This window comes from Falco punctatus (genome assembly GCF_963210335.1).
Source record: "Falco punctatus genome assembly, chromosome: 13".
In the NCBI taxonomy this organism is placed as follows: Eukaryota; Metazoa; Chordata; class Aves; order Falconiformes; family Falconidae; genus Falco; species Falco punctatus.
The window spans coordinates 29,888,388-29,915,244 of NC_137593.1; the positions used below are offsets into that span (position 1 = coordinate 29,888,388).

The following is a 26,857-nucleotide window of genomic DNA, read 5'->3' on the forward strand; positions in this document are numbered from 1 at the left end:
CGGAAGCGCGGGGAAAAGCGGGCACCGGGAAGGCACCGGGCTCACACCCGGCTCGCACCGGGCTTTATTGACAGCAGCGCGGCCCCGCAGCCCCCCGCCCCGCTCAGCCCTCCGGCGGCAGCGTCTTCCTCGGCGGGGCGGCGATCAGCTTGCGCACGGGGGACTTGTCCACCTGCCGGAAGGTCCTGGCGGCTGGAACGGGGAGAGAAGGGGAAAAAAGCCCGTTAACCCCCGTTAAAGCCCTCCACGGAGGCTTCCACTCCCGAGGGGCTCTCGCTTACCGAGCTGCTCCGACAGGCGGTGGAGGTACAGCCGGCTGTCCTCGCTGAAGGTCTGCAGCACCGTCACTGCTTGCTGGAGCTCATCGAGCTGCAAATTAAAAAAAAAAAAGCAAGACAAAAATCACGCAGTCCTTCACACGGGGCTTAAATCTTTTCCCCCTAAACCAGCTGAGCGACCTCACCACAAGCTCCATGCAGCAAAAAACTTCCTCCTGGTCATCCAGGATCTTCTGGTAGTTGGGTTTGCTGCTGAGGACCTGGGCCTGGGAGGTCTGGAGGTGGGGAGGGGGCTCTGCCCACCCCCCCTGCCGCTGGCGTTCCTCCAGCTGCCTGCAAGAGAGACACCGTCTCTGTGAGGCACAGCTCGCAGCATCGTCCAGTTTTCCAAGAGCTGCAAGATGTGGGAAGGGGGACGATCCACACCTGGAGATCTCTCCAGCACCTTCCTGGTAGCGCTGCAGGAGCCGATCCCAGGACTGACACTCAGCAGTGAACCTGCGGGGAGAACAGCGCTGTACGCCTGATCCCTCCGTAACACTCGACAACGGCACAGGCCCATAGGAAAAACAGCTAAAAAATTAAATCTGCCCCAAATTCCAAGAGGCGTCTGTTCAGAGTCCCAGGCTGTGCACCGGTCGCTCTTACCTGGCGATGTATTCCTTGATTTGGGCCACCGACTCATCCAGAGCCACATCCAGTAAAACCCTGAAGCACAGATGCAGAACGGGCTGGGCTGCAGGGCGCTGCTGGAGCCCATCCCATCATCCCATTCCCTGCTCCAGCCAGAGCCACATCCAGTAAAACCCTGAAGCACATCCCATCCCAGCACATCCCACCCCTGGCTCCAGAGTGGCAGCCAGGCACGTGGGAATGTCTCTGGAGACGCCACAGCCTCTCTGGGCAGCTCGTCCCAGTGCCCTGTTACCCTCAAAGAATTTTTTCCTGCCACCCCAATGGAGCTCCCCGTGTTGCAGTTTGTTACCCTGTGGCCAGGCGCTGCTGGGAAGAGCCTGCCCCCAGCCCCCGACACTCGCCCTTACAGTGTTTGTACACATTGGTAAAATCCCTTCTGTTCTCTCCTCTGCACAGGCCCAGCTTGCTCAGCCCTTCCCCAAGGCAGATGCTCCAGCCCCTTCACCATCTTTGCAGCCTCCGCTGACCCCTCCCCAGTACCTCCCCATCTCTCTCAAACTGGGGAGCCCAGCACTGGCCACAGCACCCCAGACGTGGCCTCATCAGGGTCCCCTCCCTCGACCTGCTGGCCACGCTCCTCGTGGCCCCCAGGGTCCCACTGGCCACGAGGACATGCTCCTGGTCGTGGCCAGCATGCTGTCCGTATGATCCTTATTATCCACGTGGGTTTTATATCCACTTTAATAGGCAAAATCTTATTTGGGGTGGGTTTGACTTGCAGACGACTCCCCTCTCCACATCCTGCATGTGTACCAAGGGATAATACAGCTGCTTCTTCCCACTTCAAAGTTTCACCCCCCTCTAAAATCTGCTGGCCCATCTCCACGGCAGCCTTTTCCCACTCGTTCTGTTACAGATGCCTGGATGGGGGAAGCCAGCTAATTAAAACGTTTAAATGAACCCAAAGTATTTTGACACAGCTGGGTTAGGAAGGTTTGTGCGGGCAGGCCGAGGTCGTACGTGGCAACAAACACATTTTGTACTCAGGCTACTTGTTTCTCCACCCAAAAGCGATACGACTCACCGCTTACACTCCACAAGGGATGAGTGGGGTGAGCCCTTACCCTTTAGGGTTTTCTATGCAGCTCTTTAGCGTTCCGTCTCGTTTCAGCTTCTGCATGTATCGCTTCAAGTCCTCTGAAACCGAGTGCACTGGAGATAAAGACAAAATAAAACAGTGCTCATACCCACTGCCTAGAAAACTAGTTAGTCCTGAGAGAGGAAGCGGTGACCTAACCTGCAGACACTGCTCTGACTCCTTATAGTTTTTCTAGATATTCTAGATATTTAGACTGCTTCTAAAGAAACAACTCATCTCGGCGGCCACCGCTGGCTTTAGGGTGTTCATGTCTCTTCCCTCCCAGAAACCGTGGTCACATACAGCAGCTTAAAAACCATCTTTCCCATACTTTCTGCTGCACCCACCCCTTCCAGGAGACAGCTGGTTTCATTTTGAGAGGATGCTAGGGAAGGGTCGATGTTTTTAAGCCCAGGATTACCCTTACTGATGCTGTATCACACCTTACCATTAGCTCTGTAAGTCTCATGGCTAAAGCCGTCAGTCTGCTTCAAGACGTGTTCGAGTTTCTGTGCAGAAAACTAAGAGAAGATGGAGAAGAAGGTTTTAGCCCTTTCCTGAGCTGTATGACAAAGTCTGGGGGAGGATTTGTTAAGGAGAAAGGAGCCTATCCTCCCCTTGCACATATTTCACAACTCTGATATACAAATCAGAACGTACATTTAGTGGCAGAATAAAGGCAAGGGAAAAACAATTCACTTTTTAAAAGAGAGGACCTTACCTCAAAACTGGACAACAGCAGCACAGAAAGCCGGTCTATCTCTGGCAGATCCAGGCTAATTGATTTGCTTAATTCTGAAAAATCAGAACAAAATCGTTTAAGAACAATTACATTCACACCAACGGCTGGCATTTTCCTGAAGGACACTTAAAAGCTGTTGTTGTATAGGAGCGTGGTTTGCAGGCTATGGAAGGAGCAGGGAAAAGAGGGAGAAACGCGAGTTCCTAATGAGGAAATGTCACACTTAAGGCTCCACCATGCTAATAAAAAGGCAGAGACTACAAACCACTGGTCTACAGAAGCCGTTAGCACAGGATGTCCTTTTATCCTCAAGTCCCTGGACCTCTGAGACCACTTCCAACACGGGTATCAGTGGCCACTAGCTAGGAATAACGCAATTGTGCTCTAATCGCCCTAAAGGTTGTGCCATAAAATCAAATCTCAACTTGCTGCAGGCTGCCCTACGAGTTTCTCGAGAGAGCTTGATAAAGGGAAGAAGCGGAGGCTGTACCAGTGACATCTTGGTGAAGGGGAGGCAGAGACGTTCGGCGTCTTGTGCCTTTCAGGCTCGAACGACGCCAAGAGCGACGCCTGGCTTGAGGAGTGGTGATGAGCAGTCTCGGGGACAAGCTAAAAGAACTCAGCATATTGTCACTCTTGGTACTCTTTCTTAAGGGACTCAATCTGAAGGTACTTTTCCCAAGACTGGGACTTCTGCGGGATGTCTTCACAGCTGCTCTGGTCACCCCATGGGGACTAGAGTTCTTGCTACCAGCAGTTTTGTCAGGCTGCTTTAGGAATTGCTTGGGATCCGCTTGCTCCTCTCCAGGGTCAGAATCTGAGACAAATAAGATATAGTTGTAAAAAGAGGGGCAAAAAAAACAAAGGAAAGGGTCTTTTCTAGGGATTCAAACGCACTGAACCTTTGTTTGCGCTCGGAGCAACAGCAGTGTTATAGTTGAATTTGAAATAACTAGAACCCGAAATAAATTCACTAAGTATTTATTAAGGCAGGAAAGCAAAAGCAGCGCTGGGCAGCCGGGGAGTCACAGCTCCATCCAGGCTCGCAAATTCCAACAAGTAACACAGCCCTTTTATTCTCAACTTCAAGGCCGGTTTAAGCAAACAGTTATGCTCTCAGTCCCATAGCAAGAAGCTGTATATTACAAAACTAAACTATTTTTACACTAAAGTCTAGACGAAGACAAAGGTTGTCATAGTAACATGAGATTATGGTTTAACATTGGCCTTGAGAAGGTACATCTCCAACCTCATGGTTAACAGTTAACTCTTTTCTCGCCAGACAAAACATTCTCAAATCTGTTGCAGCAAGATCATTCCTTTTGTTAAAAACCCCTTTGATCAGCAAATTACCCTTAGTTACTTATTACAGCAGCGCTGAGGTGCGAGGCCGCATCACCGCTCCACAGCCTCCCCGGGCCGCCGGGGGTCCCCGCCAGCGTGGAAATCCTCCTCCCGGGCCCCAAGCCGGCCCCGCCGGGGCAGGCCCAGCCTCTGGGGGCGCAGGTCGGCCCCGTCACCCCGCTCCCGGCGCTTACCTGCCGCTCCCCCTCCGGCCGCAGGGCGGGCTCCGCCGGGGGAACGCTGAGGAGAAAATCGGTTACAAGGCTGGAAGCGAGGCCTCCCCGCCGTCCCACCGGCCGGGCCAGGCCTCCTTCCAGCGCTCACCTCCTCCTGCGAGCCGCCGGAGAGCTGCGGTGGGACGGGAACCGGCCCGGTGCTGCCCGCCGGGCCGCTGCCGCTGACCCCCCGCTCCGCCATGGCGGCACCGCCCAGCCGTTGGGCGCGGGGCATGCCGGGAAGCGGGGCATGGCGGGAAACGCCCGCCCCCCGCCCGCCTCCCCTCCCTCCCTCGCCCGCCCTGGGGGAGCGCCGCCGCTTTTCCCCGCCCGACGAAAACTGACAGGAAATACAGCGAAAAAAAGGGAGGAAAAAAAGAAAAAAAAAAAAAAAAAGCTTTGGAAGTTTATTATCTTTGATAAAATCTCAAGTGAAAGGGGTGGACTCTGTGTTAACAGCTGCAGGAATGCACAAAAACCTATCATCCATGGGGAAGTCAGGTGATGCTGTTGGGTTTTTTTTCATTGGTTTTGTGGTGGTTTTTTTCACTAGACATTAAATTAGAATTATGTGGAATGACACAGGATGGAAGGTCCTACCCGAGAGCAAAGTCCAGTGAGAGTTTTGGTAAAGCAACGTTCTGATTAATTAGCTCAGAATGAATTCTAGTTAAGAAAAGCTTATTTTCCTATACAAAATTACAATACAGAGAACGCATACAATTACAATACAGGGGGTTTAACTGTTAGTAGCTATCAACTAGAACAGAAATTTCATAGTAAAAAACTTTATGGAAATTAAAATAAGTCAATTTTCTTAAGCTGTAAAACTTGAGACAAACGCCAAGTTCTAGAAGAGACACTTTCAGATTCTTACCATAAAATCCATATTTTTAAAAAATGAATTTGGTTAGGAAAATGAAGCAAGTTCTTTTAAAACAATTTCACATCCCAATGGGCATAAGTAAAAAGAACTCAACTGTGTGAGGCTGAGAGGTAGAGAGGTATCATTGTAATCACAATCTTCTATTGGTTCCAGGGGTTTTTCTGAGGTAATTAGCTGTGTGTCAAGTTGTATAAACAATAGTATTGGCAAAAGAGCAACATTGACAAATTACACTAATGACCTCTTTCCTCTCATCAATAGGTCCTAAAAACTTAATTAGACGCATCCGAATTAACACTTCCAGGGTCTCCAGCAGGTGAAGTGATTGATGAAGGGGTGGTAGCATCCTGCCAGCTGCCATTAGCCTGAAGGGAGAATAAATGCAACATTTCATTAAAACCTTTAAGAAACTACTTGCAGGCAACAAAGTACGTTTTTACACATTTACACCTTACAAGGGACCAGAGCTTTGGAAAGGAAATGACTATTTATCAGCTCTGGCAAAGCAGGGACCACAAATACCCCGTGTAAAAAAACCCCTTCCCTCCCCAGATTTTATGGTGTTACTCTTACTCCTAGCGCTATCTCCTTGCGGCAAGAATTAACTGAAGCCCACAAATTTTCTGGTGACCAAAGCCATAACTTTAAGTCAAGTATTTGTATTAAACGATGTCTTTCCCTGCTTTTTCCTATCCCCACATCAAACATGTCGGCAGAATAAAAAGTCAGCTTATATTCACAGATCACCGTGCCACAGTCTCAGGGCAGAACTTGTGTTTCTGGTGAGTAAATACCTCAGTACATCTTACATCTATGCGCTGCGTCGTATACAAAGGATTCCCCACAATTGTGTCGTATCTTCCTGTCTGGTGTATGACATGATGTAAGGAATCCATCTAGAACGAGATCCCACCCCATGAGAACAGTTAAGGACAGAAAGTCAGGTTAAAGAAATGCGGTAGTACGTGGCACACACCTATCAGGCCAAAAATTCTTCAAATAAGGGGCGGGTTTTCTTGCAGGAAGACAAGTTTTCTCTGCAGTTCTTGCTATTAATTGAGCTACTACAGCTAGTTCCTTACCAAGCAGAATTGGAGCCTAGAATCACGCCTGTCACCTACAGCTTTTATGACAGAGGAACAGATTTTGCGCCGTTCAGATGGATTTAGAAATTCAGCAGAAAGCTGAAAATTAGTTTAACGATACTGTTAACCACAAATGCCAAGTTCTACTTACATGGAACAAGATTGGCTCTAAAATGAGAAAACACCAATTCATTAATGTATATTTAAAAGGGATAGAAACCCAGCGGTAAGTTAATTTAGGTATCAGTTAATTCTGTAAGAGAATATTCCAGTTCCAAAGAGAAAAGATGCATTTGAGCAGGCTTGCTTCTTGACTCGTTTGAGAAATTTTACTCTAATCATGTTTTGCATCCAAGCCAGTGCTGGCCAGAGACAGAAGAACCCACCTCTATCTGGTATTAAGAGAATCTACTTAAAAAAAAAACCAAAACACAAAAAACCCCAAGATTGTCTAATCCAACCCTGCTGTCGGACGCTGGGTCAGTCTGGTTGGGTTTTGAGTATCTCCAGGGACGGAGACCCCATAACCTCCCTGGGCAACCCTCTTCATACCGTATAAAGGACAGAAATGGGATTTTAACTTTTATCTCACTGCTGAAAGTACGTGGTGGTTTGTTGTTTTTTGGGGTTTTTTTTTAATTCCTTACTGACCTGCGACTGCACATTGGCTCCCACTGGGGAGCTCTGGTAGGAAGTCAATGACTGCAAATTTATAAACGAATCTCCGGAATTTGTCATCTTAAAAGAGCCAGAGGAAGCTAAAAAACAAAACCAAGAAAAAAAGAACATATTTTAATGAGAAATAACACCCAACAAAAATGGTTCTTCAAGGAGTATTACGTAAGTTTAAAAGAAAAAGAAACCCTACAACCATTTTGAACACCGGCGGGCTGCGGTACTAATTGTCACAAGAAATAATGAGAGACTTTCCAGCGGACAGACTCTTCACTGGCACTCTCACTCACCTGAATTTGGTGTAGACGGAGAATTTGCCTGGTTGCCTTGAGCCACGACATTAGTTGCATCCACTGCCGTTTTTGCAGCATAAATATTGGCTTCTTCTTGGAACTTCCCCATGTTTTTTTTATATCGAATTCTTTTGTTACCAAACCAGTTGGAAACCTGGAAACATAGATATGGCTGTTAGCATTTGATCAAACTTATATTTTCCACTATCTTTGGGAGTTGTCAGCAAAGGAGATGTTTTAAACTAGGCTTCAAGCAGAAAACACCTTCTACTAAACCCTTCGGAACAACCTAAATCCTGTTTAAGTACCAGTAACTGAAGCCTGTTGCTAAAAAACCCCACCGCTCGAGGAAGGAAAAATAAATTACTTAATTCCCCATAAAACATATTTCATACCTGTGAAACTGTGATGCCACCTTTCTTTGCTAGCTCTTCTTTGGCCTCTTCACTGGGGTAAGGGTTACTCAGATGCGAGTAAAAATACTCATTCAGTACTTCCGTTGCCTGTTTGCTGAAGTTACGTCGTTTACGCCTAGAAAAATATTAGTTATTCCTATTTAAAATGGTGTTGTAGAGTAGAACGGCTAGACTTGGCTTTTCCCCTCCCCCTCTAAAATACGCTTGGCTTGAAGAATGTAAGAAGTGGAACTGGACACTGTCAATGGCAAAGTATATACCCTAGCAAGCAAAATGGGTGGCAAATTCTTAATATTTAAACAAGAACAACCCTGGGAACAACAGACTTGAGATTTCTTGCACAGTCATTGGCATTGAGCAACAAAAGAAGTCCTGGCTTGAACACCCGTTATCGCTAGGCTGCGTTTTCTCGTACCTTGCATCAAGAAAGCGTGAGCGCAGGATCATCACTGCCTCGCATGTGCTCTGCTTCAGCTGCATCTGGATGGTGCTGAATTTGCCGTGGATTATGTTCACCATGCGCTCTATTTCTTTTGGCGAAATCGGCCTTGTCCTACTCTGTTCCCTAAGCAGGTTCATAACGTGGGTGGTGAACTCACTGCAGGCCTGAAAACACACACAGTTGTATCGACAAACAATAAAATACCCTAGAATTTGTTTCCCCAACAAGAAAATAAATGCAAAAAAAACTTTAGAGGAGTTTCCATGTTTCAGCTTTACTCGATTTACTCTTAAAAAACAGCAACAAAGATAAACGAGACATTTAATATCTTTAGTTTGATGTCCAGTCCCTCTATCTTCACCTTACTTCCGTAACACTGAGATAACTTTTCAACTCAATTTGATATCCTCGCATTCACCTGAATTCATTATACCTCCTGTTCTGTGCTTACAACCAACACCAAAGGAAAAAACGGTTATTTTTAATTGAGATGATAAAAACTCTTCCATGCAGAAAGATCACCTGTTCATATTTCTCTAGCTCAGAGTGGTATATCTGTCGGATCTGTGACAGCTTGGCCCTGTAGTCAGAGTGTTCAATGCTATTGTCATTTGGACAGCCACCTGATGTTGCTGCTACAGCCATCGGTCCTCCTCTTCCTCTTTTCTCGGGCCCGGAGACACCCTCTGCCAGCAACATGTTATCTAGTCTCATTAGTTGAGCATCTGGGGGATCTTCTTCCTGAATACCGCGAATACTTAACACTAGATAAATACAAAGAAGGAATCAACAGATTATTTCTGAATCAGGAAAGAACACCCACTTCAATTCTGGCAAAGCATTTAAACGCCCTTCAGAGGTTTTAGCCGGTCTTGAGCTCAAAGGGGGGAAAAATAAAACGAGGGGGGGGGGGGGGGGAAAGGGTGCGTTTAACAAAGCCACAAGGCGATGCATCAAAACAAACAGGACATTGCTCAGATCAAGGAACACCGAAACATAAATCCGTACGCAAGGCACAAGCCTGACCTCGTCCCCTTTATATGCTGAAGATGCAGCCACGCTGTACAGCAGCAGGCTACAAACTGAGGTCTTAACAGCACTGAATTTTAAAAATCTATTAAAAACTATTTAAAAACTACCGATATCTGAAACAAGATGAAAAAAATACGCTAGAAGCCGTTTCTTTAAGTTTCTTTAAGCTTTAAGAAGTTTCTTTAAGCTTATCCTCAACAAACCCAGACTGCAGCAGTCTGTACACTCAGACTATTTAAGTTTGATTCCAAGCAAATATATTTTTAAAACTTAATTGCCAAAATTTTTTGACAATGTATTAGGAACTTCTTTTTTTAAAAGGCGTAAGAACTCACAAGATACCAAGTCAATACAAAAAAACGCCAACAGCATTTTGACTTTTAACTGCTAGACAATTTTAGTTTGATAGTTGTCAAGCCACCAAATTCAAATGCCCTTTTCCAAACTCTTAACAGGCAGGTTAATGCTAATTTTGAACACACAATCAGCCTAAACTTAAAGTCACATTGCTGAACTTGGTATTTTGCAGGCAATACAGAAATTAGTACGCAATTCTGATGAAAGGAGAGTTTTGGGGTGGCTGCAGACCCGAATTTGCTCTGTCACAGCAACGCACATCTCCAGAACATCCCCAGGCTTTTTGCAAGCAGAAAAAAGTAAGGCAAAAATAGCTGTACATGGGTAATGGCTGAGCTCAAGGTAGGACAACAACGAGGAAAGTGTTGACTGTTTTAAGTTAGTGGCTTTTCTAACTCATTATGGAATTAAAATGAGTACCTTTAAAAAAAAATTAATAGCAGACCTACTGCATACACCTTTTACTGAGTGAACATGACAAGAAATGAAACAAACACAGAAAAAAGGGGTGGTTTTTTTGTTTGTTGTTGGGTTTTTTGTATTTAAAAATCGCCAGTTCTCCTTTTTCCCAGAAGACCCAGCACAGAGTTGGCCAGTGGCCACTTGCTCCTCAGTCTTTTTGATAAAACTCACATTAAGCTAAGCGTAAATTCAGTGGAACAGATATTTTGGTGTCACCTTCTTATGTGAATGTGCTTCTGCCAAACGTCTTTTTATGCACATTATGATGCATATCAGAGTACCTCATGTTGAAGTCAAGCTCCCAGCTGCAGCTTAATTTTATGTCACTTGTCTAATTATGGTAATTAGACATTAGTTATCATCAATTACACATAAGCTCATCTCAAGTTGACTGCTGAAAAGCACATATAAAGCACCTTCCCAGTCTCAAGGGAAGACTCTGGTTGGCCGACTCTAGCAAGTCACGAGAAACTAGAAAGGAGTTAACCACCACCAACACGTCGTAAACTGCATTTCCGACCTAGTAGTTGCAAATTTTATTTAATAAACTCTGACAGAGGTGAGCAGACCTAAGAATGGATGAGTGCAAGAAGCTTGGGTCTGTCCAACCAGCTCCATTGAGTTGACTTGGAACTTTTGGCATTAACTGCATCTTAATATGTGTGACAATTAAAACAAGTTCTACAGAAATCATTGCCGCAGATGCTGGTTTTTAAATTAAAGCCATCGTCTCCTGGAACGGATACCTTTGGCTTGAGCTTTATTTTTACTCCTAGCATCTTCACCTAATGGTAATATTTGTACAGGTCATAAATTACATCAGATTCACTCAAAACCACCTATTCAGTCAATTCCTGACTCTGCTGCCAGCAGCAGACAGTTCCGATTTCCAAGTACAGTTGTTCATCTACCAATCTTCCAGAGCTATTAAATCTCAAAAGACAGCGCAACAGGAAAGCAAAGCCACTGCCGTTGCAGGAACGCCATGCTCACACCAGCTTCTGCAAGTCTCTCTTGGCAGCCTGGTAAAAACAATTCCAGGAGCACACACCGTACCACTCAAGAGTTTTGTCAGGGTGGCTGCATCTACCCTGTGAGCTTTCGGCATGCTCCGTGGGTCAGGCATCGCCCGTTTCTGCATACAGTCCTGAAAATTACGCCAGCAGGAGTCCGCAGTCTACATGGCTTCTGCAAGAACTAGATTTCACTAAAGAAAAAGGAATCCAAAGGGGGAAAAAAAGTTACCACAATAAAAAAAAAAAAAGCATGTCGGTCAACACTGACTTGTTAAATATGCCCGTCCTCACACACTGCTTATTAACTGCTGGCTCACTGTACTCTGAGGAGAATGCTTCCCCAGCAAGCTTACCCCTCTCAGTAGCCTTTCGGCCACTGAATTTTTCGAGTTCCCACCATAGTTTAAGAACACATAACAACTCCATTAATACTCAAGGCTTTGAGTCAAGACGCTAAGAGACGGGTGTTACGGCATAGTCAGTGGTTTAAGCGTGATTTAGAAAGTCCTTGCGTAACGGTAAAATCCTTCACACTTAAATCCTCCCCTGAAATCCTTCCCAATCCATCATTTTTATGGATGTTTAAGAAAATCCTACCCCGGCTCAAGAAGCCCAACGACTCGCTCCTGTCAGCTGCACTAATACAATATTGTGCATTCTCTGGCACACCACCTACCAGATATTCATCAAATATGTAAAATAATTATACTAAGCAAAATGAAATTCCCATCATTTCTAATTAATCTTTAATTAAAATACATCACAACCTAAGGTGCTGAAGCCTCACTCAGTATGCAAATGCAATCATTACAATATATTTACATCTCATTAATTAAAGATTTGCAGTTCTGTAATGAACTGTACAAGATCACTGGTACCAAAATAAGCAATACACGCTTTGCTTAAGACTTGCTTCCCCTTCCCGATTTTCCTTCATGGAGCAAGTAATGCAGAAGCACGTGATAAATGCGTCTGTTTGGTAGGGAACACACACAGTTAGGATCAAAAACTGCATGATCAGTGCTAGAAATGAACAGCCTGTACTGTATGGAGCATAAAACACCTATGGAGAGTGCAAGAAGTAGGCACTTGGGTGCTGGACCAGCACCCCTCCTGGTCCATGTCTCTGTTGTTCCAAGATGATCCTGTCCCCTGTGTGACCCTTGCAAATATTTACTCTACGACTCACGCTAAATACTGACTCACGATGGTTTTATTCAGGCAGAAGGGTTTCCTCAATCTGGCAGCCCACAAATCAGACTGTTCGGTGAGAAGGCAGGAGCGTATTTTTTTTAATAGCGGGTCACCTAAATCGATCTTGAAGCCCTTCTGAACTACTTACCGCTACTAAAATACCACACACATACATTGTGTGGCACCCAGCCAATTTTTCACCTGCACTGGACACCCCATTTTTCAGTTAGTGGTCCTCCCTGGGGGACACCAGCCCCCCAAGCACCCCGCTACAGAGAACGACGTCGCTGTTGGTTCAGCTGCTCTCGCAGCATCATCACAGAGAGCGCCTTCTCCAAATCCAACACTCTCCTGCACGTTCAGGGAGAGAGGAAAGCAAATGGAAACAGAAGACAAAAGCCAGCAGGGCTCCGAGCGCTGAGGAACAAGACTGGGCTACGTAAGAATGTCAACAAACTCGGCAACAAAGACAAAGCGTGTTCTTCAGCCACGCCGCTTGCCAAGTTTTATAACCAGATGAAAAGGTGCCCGTTGAATTAACCCAGCCAAGCGCCAGCACAATGCAGGAAGGACGGAGGGTTGCAGCTAGCAACAACAAGAAACAATAAAAAAATGGTACTCCATGTTACGATGCTGCAACAAACACGTTCCCTACCATGGGCCAGAAATACAGAATCAGAGTCCTACTGTGCAGCGGGTTCCGTAAAAGTGGGGAGAAATATCCTCTCCCTGCCCCAAGGGGCCTGAAGCCATTGCAGACTACTGTCTTCTAAGTATGGTATAATCAGCCGAGAAGAAAAACTCTAAAATTTAACATTCAGCACCAAAAGCGTGCATCTCTAATAGGAGAGATGGTTAATTCTGATTTTAAGATAGAATTATGCCATGTTTGAATTCATACAGCTTGAATCATACCTGAAGTGTAACCTGACGAGCAAAAACCCCTGTCTGCTGCATGGATTAAAAACGCTCTAAATGCTTCTGAGTTCCCACAAAAAACTAAGGAGGCTTTATTGTATTAGATGCCTCTTCAAATACCTGCGTATGCTCCAAGCAGGTATTTAAGACTTCAAAATAAAATACCTGTTTTTCCCAAAAAGTGGTTTAAAATAAAAAATAGAATCACTGGGGGGGGGAGATGATGACAACACACACAGGGCTTGAGCAAAATATTAAACGTGGCTAAATCTATTTAAATTACAAAGAGTAATTTCAACAGAATTACAAAGAGTACATCTGTAATTTCTTTTTCATTAATAAACACTGCTGCTGGGGAGAATTTTTCAGCACCTTTCAGCTGTCTGCCCATTGCAGAGGCATACGGCTTATCCTGAGCTATTGTGAACGATAGGAGCGCTCCAACAAAGAACGAAAGAAAGATGGGGGGGGTGGGGGGGGGTGGGGGGAGGAACACGTTTGAAACTGATTTCTGAACTAGAAAAGAAGCTTGTGTGCCTGGGTCACAAAGAAAGCCCAAAACCTTGTGCTACAGTATGTCCAGGCTTTTGTTTGCTTGAAGCCATAACATCTGCTCCCCATAATTTAAATAAGGAATAGACAGACCATCAGACATTCAAAAACCTATGAGACCAAAACAAATCCAGCATAACCACGGCACCAGGGTCTGTTCCTGCAAGTGTATTTAGCTGGGAGAAGTCACAGTTTCAATCAATAAAACACAGAAGGTGCCTTTCAACCTAGAAGGGAAAACCAGAGGAAAGACCCTCTGTAAGGACAGCAATCCTCGGAGGACAGACAGACATAAAAGCTCGCCCTGGCAGCGCACACACACCCTTCCTACCCCAATATTTTCCCCCAGGAGCAAGCTGCTAACATGAGGACGCAAGATATGAACCAAATTCCCGAGAAATGAACGTGTAACATCTGCCTGGGTGAGGAGGGCACCACGGAGGACCGAAGTGCATGGCCCCTCATTTGGTGATGCAATGAACAGCACTGCAAGTTTCGATACGCTTTTAGAAAAAAATAACAAAAATGTAGGTTTAGGATGTTAAATATTAACACAACAAAAAATTAAAAAAAAAAAAAAGAAAAAGACCACCATTTCGGTTAAGTATTACGGAAGTAGTTATTCTCTAAAAAAGCATCAAAATTCGCTATGGTTTATAGAACTTATATATTCAAACAACGTTCAGCGTTCAGATATGAACACACAGGGGGTGATTCAAAATCAAAATCCATTTGCTTCTGCTCCTCAAAGCAAGCTGCACGATCACCAGCTCCATTTCCTGCCACTTCAGTTTTCCAATATCCCCAAGCATTCTGCCTTACTGTCTCCTTTTCTCCATAATACAGTTATTTCTCAACTTCAAACTCTTCCTACCACAATTTCGGTACTAATTCCTTAAAGGGGGGGGTGAAAAAAAAAAAAAAAAAGGAGTGTAACAACATAGCAGTGTTATTCAGGATTCTCTAGGTAATCTAGAAAAACACCCCAGCCTATAGATTCTTTACATACACACAACTAGAACACCTACTCAAATAAGCAGCGTTTTGTCCAAATCTGCACGCAGACAGCATGACAAAAAGCACATCAAAGCAATTCCCAGCTTACAGAAGACTAGTAAGCCAAAAAACAGCCTTAAGTTGTAGAATCTATCAGGGAAAATACAATTTTTTTGTATTTTTAATTAAATTAAATGCATTAAATGAGAGCGAAGCAGGTGACGGAACGTGGGTTTTTTGGAAGGCTGAGGCCAGGAAAGACATCAACGCACCTGTTTTTTCCTTGATCTCACACAGCACGCTGAAGAGAGCAGGCTTCATTCTGTGGCAGTTCAAGGCATGCTTTCTGAAACGGAAGAAGAAAGAATGAGCAAACGCCAGCAGGAAAGGCAGCGAAAGACGCCAAGGCTTTACAGAGGACTGGAACGCGCTGCAGTGACAGCAGGTTAACACATCGGATTAAGTGAGAAATGGGCAAGTTCTGGTGATAGATTTCATTTAAGCACCACACTCAGTCATCACTAGGAGCAAACTGTCGTAAAAACACGCAGGCCTTAGAATCCAGAATTCTGTGTCACTTCCAGGAACTGCAGGCACCTTCGGTTCTACCAAAAGCGTGTTTTATACATGGGGATAAAAAGTTGCTTCTTGAGTATACTAATATAAAATCTAATCACAGAATCCATCAAAAGGTAGAAAAAACCCGGGGTTTTTAGGGCACATACATCCTGATCAGTAGGAAGAAACTAGTACCGCTCGCCAACTCGCCTAGCTCACGCAAGCGGCCGCCCAATCCAAAGAAAAGCAGACTGTATTTAACAGCATTTTCGTACAAGTTTTACCGCACGTGCTAATTCTGCTTTTTTGAAGCTCTTCCAGTGTTTGCAGCTTTGTTTTCCCACTGCTCTCCAGGAAGGGACCATGTTAATTACACCGTTAACACGGAATCCATCCTAATGCCTAATCAAAACAAGAGAATGACATCTTTTGCTGAGTTGAAAACACATTTGAAGCGCGGTGAGCGCCGTATAAAAGCAGGAGCTGAGGTTTCCCACGGAGGGCGGGCGGTGTTTTACCACCACACCAATTTCTAAGGCTGGCCAGCAGTCAGGTGCCCAACTTCCACTAGAAGTCAGCGGAAAGAAGCATCTAACCACACCACGCGCCTCCAAGAAAGCCTTGTTTGCTTCTCGTGACCCCTTCTGTCATTCAGAAATAATATTTACGTCGCCTTTACGGCTAGGTTTCAGTATGTCTTTTACATAAATACAAACTGGCCTTCCTTCTCGTGCACCGGTCTGTACTCCAGCCATCACGAACAGTGCAAATACAGGTGCCCAGCTTCCTCACAACCCATAACACTTCCAGCTACCGCCAAACTGCCAGCAAATACCAGAACATAAGCTTTTAACAAAAATTGCAGAAGCTGAAGCCAATCGGCCGGTTTCCTTCGTGACACGGCCTAAAGAAGTATAAAACCCATTCGGCTACAGAGATGTTTGATAGTATCAACCCCAAGACAAACAGCCTGAGAACAAAGGCAGCTGAGAAGACAGCCTAGTGGAGCCTATTGTCCTTGCCTGATGAGGGAAAAAACAGGGGGAGAGAGGGAGAGAGAAAATGAATTCCAAGCCTTCAGACTGTACGCTCCACCCGGAGTCTAAAAAGTGGTGTTTACGTACAAGGCAGGAGAGATACTAGACCCAGAGATAATTGCATAATTAATATGGCCACTAACTCTTGTGAAGACGGCTGCAATGTCTTTAACAGCAGCGTTAAACTCACCCTTGGCAGATGAATTTCCTTCCATCGAAACTTTCACCCCAGTTTGCAACTTGTATTTAAAAAAAAAAAAAAAATCTTGCTGAGCACACTTCAAGAACGCTCTGGCGTTCACTAGGCGTGAAAATAATGCACACAAAATACAGCCACGTGCATTTTTAATATAAATAATAGAAGTAAACCCCAACAAATGAAACGGTTAACACCGTGTTACCAAGATCACTTCTGCAGCGGGTTTAACCAGGCTTGAGTTTTACTTTCTCAGCAGCGCGTCCTCTTAAGGAGGACCAAGCCAACCCAACAAACTTCTTGTCCAGAAGACAAAAGCAGCTTCTTTTATGCACGTACAAGTGAAAATACACTAAAGTTGCTTTAAAACGCGGGGGCCTTCAAAACCTGCAGTGCTCCAGCTGGAGTTTGACGGCATTTCTAAGACAACGTTGAGGTCATTTAGTTTAAGCAATGGTCAGGCCATTTTTCAAAGCCCATTCCTCGACTCTTATCTAGAATTCAAGTTCCTAACAAATTTATTCTGGTCAAAATGATCTTAAATACGTCGTCAGGAGAGAAAACTATGGCTCTTAAGCAACGTACAGGCAAATTCACGCCTGTAGGATCTATACGTGAGCTACAGACAGATCTTTCTGAGAAAAGAGTGGCAAGTAGAAAAGAAAAACTTGTTTGGGGAAGAAGCAACGGCCCCGCACGCGACCCCCAGCAAGCAACGCTCACGGATTTCATTGCCCTACAAGCTGCAGTTGAAAGTTACCCTAAAGAGTCGACTTTAAACCCAAATTATGAGTGCCTTCGAACACACGGTTTCTTCTCATATAACCCACGCAGCCCTCTGGAATCTGGTACCTGCCCTTGGTAGTGCCACTGCCTCGGCATGCCGGTTGCTGACGGCGCACGGTAGCACCAGGCGTAACTAAACGCAGCCAAACTTTAGGCAGAGATTAATAAACCCCCACGATTTTATCGGCAGCCATCGTTGCGATAGGAAAATCGGGGCATGGGCAAGGACCAAGGGCAACGCCAGGGGCACGGCGCCACGCTCATCCCGGGGGAAAAAAAAAAAAAGACCAGAAAACCATTTTGTTGCTTTTTATAAACCCGCTCGATGAGTCTCCACCTTCTCCCAACTGGCCTCATGGTGGGGGCTGCCCACCTCGCGCACGCCGAGGAAGCAAAGCGTGTAATTACGTGTAATTGCACCGCGCCAATCAGGGCCGGACGCAGCTCCAGGGCACAGAGAACACACCAGAAGATGCTGAATTCTGTTGATTTCCAGGCTGGTTTTGCCATGCAATTATTTACATCCCACCGAAGCCAAGGCAAGAGGAAAAGTAGGAACATTGCTGTTTTTCCTTTCGATAGGATTACCGAAAAAACTTCCCGGTGGCGGTGGAAAACGTCACGAGCCCCTCGCCGTGAGGGGCTCCACGGACCTCTGCTGCCTCTCTCTTGCCCTTCCCAAGCAAACTTCGGCCCTCAACGGCTGCCACCGTTTCGGTTTTCCTGTTCCCGGTGGCGTCAGGCAGGATAATCCCGTTTCCACCGGGGCTGCGATTCCCGTCTTGACGCCACCCCGGGCTATTTCTTAACGTGGCGAGAAGGATGAAGAGTGGGGAAATTAATTACAAGCAACGAGGGCGGCCTCCCGGTGCTGGAGGCCGGTGTGGAAGCGCTCCCCGGCTGACGGGAGGTGGTGCCACGGAAGCACCGGGAACCCAACGCCAACTTTTCGCCTCCGGTGGGCGATTTCCCACCGACCCCCAACCCCCCCTCCCTCCCCGGGGCCTCACCGGAGCCGCGGCCCCATCGCACCGCGGGCCCCGCCGCAGCCCCGGTACCGAGCGGGGCAGAGCGTCGCGCCCAGCCCCGCCGCGCCGAGCTGAGTCACGGCACCGGGCTGCGCGGGAAGGCGGCCGGTACCGGGCTGCCCCCCCCCGCCCCGCTCCCCGCCCGGCGGCCGGGCCCGCCGCTACCTGGCCTGGGCCTCGTCCAGGCTCTGGTCGGTGATGGCCATGATCTGCTGCAGGACGTCGCCCGTATCGTGGTGCGCGGGCGGCGGCCCCGGTGGGGGCGCGGCGGCCGGATCCCCGGCGGCGGGCGGCGGGGGCGGCGGGATGCCGCCGGGTAGGGTCACCCCGGCGCCGTGCGCCGCCGTCAGCAGCCGCGACGGGTCCTCCATGGCGGGGGGCAGCGGGGCCGGTCCGCCGCGGACGGGCAGCGGCGCGGCCCCAGCGGCTCCCACACAACAGGGCCCAGCGCCCGCACCCCCTCCCGCCGCCGCCGCCGCCGCCGCCGCCGCCCCCGCCAGGCCACGCCCCCTCCGCCGCACGCCGGGGGCGGGGCCGCCGGCAGCGCCGCGCCGGGTCCTAGCGCCGCCCGCCCCCGCGCCGGGTCCTAGCGCCGCCCGCCCCGCCCCGCCCCGCCCCGCCGCCTCCCGGAGTCCCGCCGGCTCCGCTGACCGCTGGAGGCGGCCATCGGCCATTTCAGGCGGCTCTGCGCTCATGAGCTTCGGTGGTCCCGCTAACTGACCTCTCATTTGTCAGAGCAGAAAACAGAACATCTCCGCATGCTAACACGCGTGTATGTGCCGTGCAAGGAGCCCGGTCGTTGCCCAGCCACCATCGTCTCCTGATGTCAGGCCAAGCATCACACAAGCACGGCTCCCATCTCCGCTTTTCACGCTCAAAGAGAGCAAAATTATTCAGATCAATGCTAATGGCACTTCATTAGTCAGGAACACAACCGAAGGAACAATCAGACTACACGTTGCTTCTGTGTTGCTAATCCTGTTCACGTTTCTTAGTAACCCAAGGAAACTGGCACTTCTAAACCGATCTGTTCTGCCCAGTTATTGCTGAACTACTGATCTTCTGCAACACCAACGCCACGGGTATCCACCGGCGCCATAAGCGCCTTCTTCCATCAGCAGGCGGCACAGGCTCCAGCCTGGGCTCAGGTCATGTTCACTCATCGCTTTGTCACCTCCGAAAGGCTCTTGCTGCCACCACGCGTGGCTCCGAGCGTGCAGAGGCTTCAACAGCAAAGCTACTGCGCATCTCACAGGTTTGCAGATGAATTAAGGCTTGTGGGAGCAAAGCAGTGCAGAACAAGTTATTTTTTAGAGAGGATCACCCAGACAGCTTTATAAGTTTGGGTATCTTCCTAAGCTGCTACTTGGAAGTTATAGCACTCTAGCCAGACCTAGGGTTGCCTGAAAACAGAAGTTAGAAAACCTCACGGTTAAAGTGTATTTAAATGTGTCTGCACAAGCATGCAGCTGAGTGCATCCGTCACCGTTCTTCACCTCTTTCAGCATTTTGCAGCCCAGCAGCATAACGTGGTTACAGCGTTCCACATCCTCTTACAGCTGCATTGCAAGTAGAAGCATCTTCTGTTCTCCTGATTGCTGCTAACCCAGCGCCTGGATCTCCACCACATAGGCAAGGGTCATTTACCGTTTGGTGTTGCAGTTTTACTGCTGTTTAAAGTAACAATATCAGTTCTGCGAATACGAAACATTGCATTCATCCTCCAAAGCAGGCACGTGATGTTCATCATCTGCTTCAGAACACAAAATCCAGGTTTGATCCCTCTCTCGGATGCCCGGTGGCCAGGTCTCAGTGTCAGCTGGGCACATCAGCTTCTCCGGCTGCTCAGCAAAATCTTTGTAAAGAAAACATTCCCTCCTAGACATCATGATGAATGAGGAAAGTGCTGCAAACCGACACGGAGCTTCCCCTCTGGGGATGTTCCCAGCAGAGCGAGTGTAGCGTACCAGCAATCGCCCGGCTGAAGTAGCTGTGCTCTGACAAAGTTAAAATACTTTTTCTGTTCCTCTGCAGCAAACACATCGAGGTTCTTACAAAAGAAGTTTACTAAAAGTGGCAATTACGGTAGCGTGCAGGGTCTTCACGACTCTGGAAGGCAGCAGGGCCCCCTGGGGGTCCTGCTGAAGCCCAGCTGAAGGCCCCCCTCCAAGTACAAAGCAGGGAAACCTCCTTCTCCTCCTGGTGAGCTTTATTCTCTCCCCCGTAACACCACACACCTCTTTAAAACCACTGACATTTTCAGGCACCACTACAACCGTGATCAATGCAGAGCCATGGGTAGAAGTCTTAGCATACTGCTGTTCCTCGGGGGGTCATAGTTGCATTTAGGGGGGAAAACAAACAAACAAACAAAAATTTGTTACATTAAAAAATGTCCAAGAAACCGCTGGTATCAGTGAACACAAACATCTAAGTACCGCGTTCCCAGAACTCTGCTTGCCTCCATCAAGATCTTGAAATCTTGTTTCCAGGCAGAGCATTACCGTTCTCTTACTATTGGTGCATTTATTGATTGAACTGACTAAAGCTTTAAATCAGAGGGGAAAACAATAACCACAGTAAGACTCTCAATCGACCTGATCTTGGTATATTTACGATGGGTTTTTTTTAATCACTGGGCAGCGTTTGGACCAGAAGCAGCATCTTCCTGTTTTTATTTTTTTATGTATTTATGTGTGTGGATGTATTTGCACGTGCAGTGTCTATTAGAGAGACCCGTTTCTGGTTGTTGGGAAGCTTCAGTGCTAAAGCAACCCTGGCTTTACCCTCCCTGGATGTGGTTCTATAGGGACAACGCCCGCGTAGCCAAGCAGCACTTTTGCTCATGCTAATACTTTCCACCGCTACTACCACATCAGGGGATTGGCAGCAAGCTGCAGCTTATTTGTTAAAATTTCCAAATATGAGTAATTTGGATGGAGCTCTAACATTTCTGTGCAACGAAAACCAAGACCGGTGCTGGGTGTATGTTTTGCCTTTGTTATTTCAAGTAAGAAATCTTAGCTAATGCTCCTGTGGAACAACACAGAAAGCATCCTAAGCAAGCGACAGCTCGTTTAGAAAGGCCCCAGAGCAGGAGCAGGGTGGGGACGAAGAGACAGAGCAAGGCAAGGAAGAAAATGACAGTGACAGAGAAAACAGATAAACCCTGCAAGTCCCGGGGTTGTGACTTGGCTCAGAACCACCGACCCGTCCTCCTTTGTTATCTTAGCTCCCCAGTAAGTGATAGTGACAGTGACATTTATCCTGCGGCTTTCAATAGATTCTAGCATGTCACTTTTTAGCGGGGAAGTTCTGCAGCATCCAGCAATCTTCCATGTATTCCAACATCCCACCACAGACCTGGGACCTGGATTTAGGCACACGCCTGGCTTTAGGAGCTAGAAGTCCCCACTCAGGAAGATAGCGACCCCCACTTTGTGACTTCGAGTGCACATAAATGCGCTGCTTTTTTTTTTTTTTTTTTTTTCCCCAGGCTTTATTTTCAGCAGGTTCTTGCATAAAATGCCAGGGCCAAATCCAATTGAGTAACACCCTTTAAGACCCCAAGGGGTCAGGTTTTCACAGCGAGGGAACTAATTTTCCCATGTCACAGGGCTGAATGTTTATGACCCTGTTGCAGCTCTGGGAACGCTGACTGATGAGATACAGAGCAAGCACCACTGAAGAAATGCTGCATTTCTCAGAGTTTTGCTAAAATGATTAATAAACCATCTTTTCTCCTTCACAGGCTGACTATAGGGGGAAAGGGAGCTGGATTAAAAGATGACAAGAAATTAAATTGTCTTGCAAAAGTTCTTGCTGATGCAGCCAAGGGAACAGGGAGAGCTGTCTCCAGCTCTCTGATAAATCGCCCTGTGCGTTTCGATTGGAAATGGACTGGGGTATAATTAGCAAGTGAATTCTCTCCTGTCAGCACAAAAAAAAAAAAAAAAAAAAAAAAAAAAAAGGGAGGGGGCGAGGGGGAATGGTTCATTTTAAAACTACAGCCAGGACTTCAGATGCCAACTGACAAGTTATAAACTGAGCCTGAAGCCCACAGAGCATCAAGGCGCAGGGTGAAACACCCCCGCTGTAGCCTACACCTTATCTCTAGGCATTTCCACAGCCAGAGCTACAGCTCAAGTGTCTGCGTTGCGATGATGGGATTAGATGAGCCGCTAGACCTGTGATCACCGCTTTTGCGAGGGGAGGCAGCAGCACACAATCGATGAGCTCCTCCTGGAGAAGGAAAACCAGCAGGCTCCCCAGCAAGAAGCTTGTGCCCTCCAGCTGTATTTCACGATTCATCTGGGCCAGCAGATTTCTTCCTTATTGCTTCTGCCCACGAGATGCTTAAGTTACATGTACGTGTGAAGATATCTGCACGCTCTTCATATGGGCAGAAACACCCGCCTGGCTCTTGCACCTGTGGCAATTGCTTGCTGTCGGCATCCTGGAAGTCGGAACATAGGAACTTGGTTTCACAGATCAGCCTGAGGCTTTGCCCAGCCCCAAAACCAGCGGTGAGATGGTGGGAAACAGGCTCCACCACCACTACCACCACCCAACTCCTAGAGTCACATACTGGTGGCAGCGTGGGTGGCACAGCCCCTCCATGCAGAGCGCTGGAATGTTGCTGGTGGGAGGCTGTGCATCCCCCTTCTCAGGGGAGAAGGGGGCACGAAGCATCAGGCAGTGAAGAAAACACGGTGCAAGAACAGCCTGGCTGATGTTGCTTCCCAGCAGAGGAAGGCTCCAGCGTGCTGCACAACAGCTACCCACACCCCTGCCGAGGTTTTTCTGCCAGTAAGGGGAGTCATGAGTGTATGATGCTCCTTGGAAGTAGCTCACCATTTCAAAACCCCACTTGTAGAGTGCTCTGCGGGCTCAGGAGAGCTGTGCCCCATCGCATCATCCCGTTCCTGGCTTGTGGTTATTTGTGCACAAGTCTTGTGGCTTCAGCCTCAAGTTGCTCACACATCCCTTGGCTACTGCCGCAGCCGCCTGGGGAACATCAAGTGCTGATAGCAGCAGATGAAAGCGACTGCAAAGTCCATGCCCTGGGCAACACAGCGGTGATACAGGTCACCATCAGTACCCCCAGGATACCCGCTTGTGCTCAGCTGGGACGCTTCAGCTTTGGCCTTCGTATTTGTGAAGTCCCTCCCGAACTTGCCACAATCTGTCAAGGGTTTCAAAATCCTGATGGGTTCCACTTTGATTTCAGCTGTGAGCTAAATTGCTTCTTACAGCCAGATTAAGGAAATAGTGCAGTGAGTCCAGAGGAGGCCATGAAGATGATTAGAGGGTGGAAGCACCTCTCCTGTGAGGGTGGGCTGCGAGAGTTGGGGGCATTTGGTCTGGAGAAGGCTCTGGAAAGATCTTACAGCAGCCTTCCAGTACCTAAATGGTGCTCACAGAAAAGCTGGAGAGGGGCTTTGTACGAAGCGTGTAGTGACAGGACAAAGGGGAATGGCTTGAAACGGGAAGAGGGAAGATTTAGGCTGGATATGAGGAAGAAATTCCTTGCCGTGAGGGTGGCGAGGCGCTGGCACAGGCTGCCCAGAGCAGCTGCGGATGCCCCATCCCTGGGAAGGATTCCCATTCCCTGGGAATGTTCAAGGCCAGGCTGGACGGGGCTTGGAGCAACCTGGTCTGGCAGAAGGTGTCCCTGCCCGTGGCAGAGGATTGGAACGAGATAGTTAACGTCCCTTCCAACCCAAACCGTTCTGTCATGATTCTCTGAAAACTGGTCAAACGCTGAAAGCTGCATTACGCTTGCAACAGCCCATACCAAAAACCATCAAGACACAAGGATGCATCTTTGACTACTTGTAATAGAAAAAATGCGATCTCTCGGATAGCCAGAGAGAAAATAAGAGCAAGCACTGCTTCAGCGAAGGTCCGTAAGGCATGGAGGCAGCAGGGAGAACAGGAAAGCAGCAATGCCAAAAGCATTTCTATTTCTCTGTCATCGCACAGCACAGCAGCCTCGGTATCTCCAGGTCCCACTACTCTACCATGCTGCATTACTCTTACCCAGACAGAAGTGGGTGGCAAGTGCTGGAAATCAGAGGCGGGTAGCACCAAATAAATAATTTTGTGAGAAATGACATCCCAGAGCAAAATCCAGTGGGCAAGCTCCTCTTACTTCCTGGCTGGTGGCACTGAAATCTAGATTAACCCATGACTATGAAACTTAGGAGGAAAAATACTCTCTTGCTACCTTTGGTTGGTCTTCCCATGTAGTGCTTGGGACATTATTTTGGACAAGATGGGGACACTTTGCAGCCTTAGAGACATTACAAGCACATTCAAAAAGTCTTTCTGAGAAATCCTGGGCACATTATTTTTTTTTTTTCCAGTTTGCATTCCTTGCTTTCAGTGAGCAGGGAAAAACCTGGAGAGCAAGACCGGTTCTACCATGAAAAGGGTCAATGCAACTCAGCCAAACACTCCTTTCCAAGCACAAATCAGTGAAATGCTCTCCGTCACCATCACGGAAGAGGCCAAGGGGAGATTTACCAGGAAATAGGTGGGAAGAACTAAAGATAAGTTTTATTTTACCTGCTGGAAAATGCAGGCAGGTCAGAGCCCCTCCTGACCTCATCCTTCTGGTGCCCGCTGTATTCTCTGCGACAGGCACAGCGTAAGGACAAAACCTGGCCAAGACCACCAGCTGGAAGCAGCATCTTCCAGAAACCCTGCTTGAAGCTGGACTCCAGGATGTTACCAGCTCTCACAAGAGACGAGACACAGGTTCTTCTTCCTTTTGCTCACAGAAGTTCCGCTTCGATAGCGTGTGGGAGCACAGACTTGTGAAACCCAACTGCTGCTGCTGAACGTTGCGCTTTTTATAGCGAAGCTTTTCACAGAAATACCACAGGATGTAATTATTCCACCACCAGTGTGACCCTTCTTAAATTATCTTGGCTACACACGTGCCAATCCACTGCAGAGATACCAGGCTTCACTGCACAACCGCACTAACGCGTGTCCTAAGCCAGGAACTCACCCCACGAGAGCTTCGAGGTGCTCTGCCTTCTGCAGGGGGAGGCAATGCAGACGTGGTGGGCTCCAAAATTATCTGCCACTGGCATGCAGACCAGGGGCCCCAGGTGTCACACCAGGCATCCTCACACATTAAAAATAAACTCTCAGCCCCGATATTCCAGCATTGCCCAAGACACAGGAAAGCACAACTGACTCCAATAAGCTTAATTTTTGCGGTGGCTATGCTTACAGCGTCGCAGAAATTTTGATTTTCATTTTCCACAGCTCAGTAGGTCAGAGAGATGAAGAACTGAAGTTTAAAAACAAAGAAAAACCCACCATCACCAGCTTCCCTCTGTGAACCTCACTTTCCCCTTTATTCTGTCTTTCCCCTTTCCACAGGTTGGGTTTTTTTGTTGTTGGATTTTTTTTTCTTTAATAAAATAAACCTTCGGACTCCATCGGTCCCCACAGTATTAGTCTCCAGTGCTACCCTCCCCCCAAAAAAACCCACACCAAAATCCATATTACTTTTGGCAGCAGCTTGCTTAAGGAATTCCAACCAGTCAGCAAGGCACGACCTCTCATTCCTGGAACCATACAGCCTATCTTTGATCAAGTTGTGTGTTCTCACTTGTCCTGCATTTGATCCCTTAAAAATAGTTCCTAGGTGTCTCTTCCTTCCTCCCACCTCACACAGTAAGTCTAGAACAATCTCACAAGCCTAAAAAAAAACCCAACAAAAAAAATCCCATCCCCCCCAATTTCAGCACAATTTCCTCTTAAAAAAAAATAAAAAATGTTGAAACCGGTAATGAACCTTCAAAGGCAGTTTCATACTGTGATTTTAAGGAAAAGCAGGGGGTCTTTGCAAACTGAAGGGAGGGATGTTGCCACATTTAAACTAGACACACCACAGGTTATGCATGATGAATTAAAACGCAAGCTATCCCACAAACCTGGCAGCATCCAGCTCTGGATACAGTGATAAAGTTATATTTAAAATCTCCTAAACAGAACCGTGTAATCAGGTACCACCCCACCCTTTTCTGCAGCATCTTGTTTAGGACACAAAACTGCAAGTGCAACATGGGTCCTGCCTCCACGTAGTTCAACACAGCTTTGCGTTTCCAAATAAAACTAGGACATAAAGTCACAGGGGATACCGAAGAGCCTAACCCCCTTTTTTTGTGATGCATGTTCTATAAATCCCATTTATGTCTCCCCATCTTCTGTGCTGGGAGGGCTGTTAAAATCCCCCTCCTATCTCTTCTGCCTCATCGATTCACCAGTACTTTTCAAATCTCACGGAAAACAGCACTTTCCAGGCTTGCTTCTAATTTCCTGCTCTCTCATCTATTACAGCCAGCTGGAAACAACTAGAAATCCGCAGGTCCCAAGTCACTCAGGAAGAAAAATCTCGCTGAAGAATTCCAGGCAAGCCGCCTCCATTCCTGATGGGTACCAGGCATCACTCAGACAAGCTCCACTAAAGGTTTGGGACTTTCTTTCTCCTCCTTACACTAATTAATTTCTATTTACCTTTGGGAAACCATGGATGAAACTGCATTTGTACGTT

General features: G+C 47.4%; 2 protein-coding genes across 4 annotated transcripts; both read right to left on the bottom strand.

Moving 5' to 3' along the window:
- Window positions 1-33: 33 nt before the first annotated feature.
- Window positions 34-4,587, bottom strand: DSN1 (DSN1 component of MIS12 kinetochore complex). 2 transcript variants are annotated; one of them, XM_080409657.1, is made up of 11 exons: window positions 4,463-4,587; window positions 4,333-4,378; window positions 3,285-3,611; window positions 2,774-2,847; window positions 2,501-2,573; window positions 2,039-2,126; window positions 927-986; window positions 705-776; window positions 464-611; window positions 282-369; window positions 34-192 (listed from the first exon to the last, which is right to left on the bottom strand). In XM_080409657.1, exons 1-11 carry the CDS (start codon window positions 4,553-4,555, stop codon window positions 104-106), a joined length of 1,158 nt encoding a protein of 385 aa, XP_080265783.1. In that variant the 5' UTR covers window positions 4,556-4,587; the 3' UTR covers window positions 34-103. The 2 variants fall into 2 exon arrangements, with proteins under 2 accessions (XP_080265783.1, XP_080265784.1); XM_080409658.1 differs by lacking the exons at window positions 4,333-4,378; window positions 4,463-4,587 and adding an exon at window positions 4,148-4,323.
- A 153-nt stretch (window positions 4,588-4,740) lies between these two features.
- On the bottom strand, window positions 4,741-22,169 carry PBX4 (PBX homeobox 4). Of its 2 annotated transcripts, none has more exons than XM_080409654.1 (9): window positions 18,448-22,169; window positions 14,950-15,023; window positions 8,673-8,914; window positions 8,124-8,314; window positions 7,688-7,823; window positions 7,290-7,446; window positions 6,976-7,082; window positions 6,049-6,135; window positions 4,741-5,604 (listed from the first exon to the last, which is right to left on the bottom strand). In XM_080409654.1, the coding sequence occupies exons 1-9, from the start codon at window positions 19,008-19,010 to the stop codon at window positions 5,512-5,514; spliced, it is 1,650 nt and encodes a 549-aa protein (XP_080265780.1). In that variant the 5' UTR covers window positions 19,011-22,169; the 3' UTR covers window positions 4,741-5,511. The 2 variants fall into 2 exon arrangements, with proteins under 2 accessions (XP_080265780.1, XP_080265779.1); XM_080409653.1 differs by having other exon boundaries at window positions 6,034-6,135.
- Between the last annotated feature and the right edge of the window lie 4,688 nt (window positions 22,170-26,857).

Coding starts and splice junctions, on each gene's coding strand:
- PBX4 (XM_080409653.1), bottom strand. CDS start 19,010: ATGAGAGGTCAGTTAGCGGGACCACCGAAGCTCATGAGCGCAGAGCCG. Junction 15,024..18,447: donor CTGGACGAGGCCCAGGCCAG/GTAGCGGCGGGC, acceptor CTTCCGTTTCAG/AAAGCATGCCTTGAACTGCC. Junction 7,824..8,123: donor TCACGCTTTCTTGATGCAAG/GTACGAGAAAAC, acceptor ATATTTTTCTAG/GCGTAAACGACGTAACTTCA.
- DSN1 (XM_080409657.1), bottom strand. CDS start 4,555: ATGGCGGAGCGGGGGGTCAGCGGCAGCGGCCCGGCGGGCAGCACCGGG. Junction 2,848..3,284: donor CCTTCACCAAGATGTCACTG/GTACAGCCTCCG, acceptor CTGATTTTTCAG/AATTAAGCAAATCAATTAGC. Junction 370..463: donor TTTGCTGCATGGAGCTTGTG/GTGAGGTCGCTC, acceptor TTTAATTTGCAG/CTCGATGAGCTCCAGCAAGC.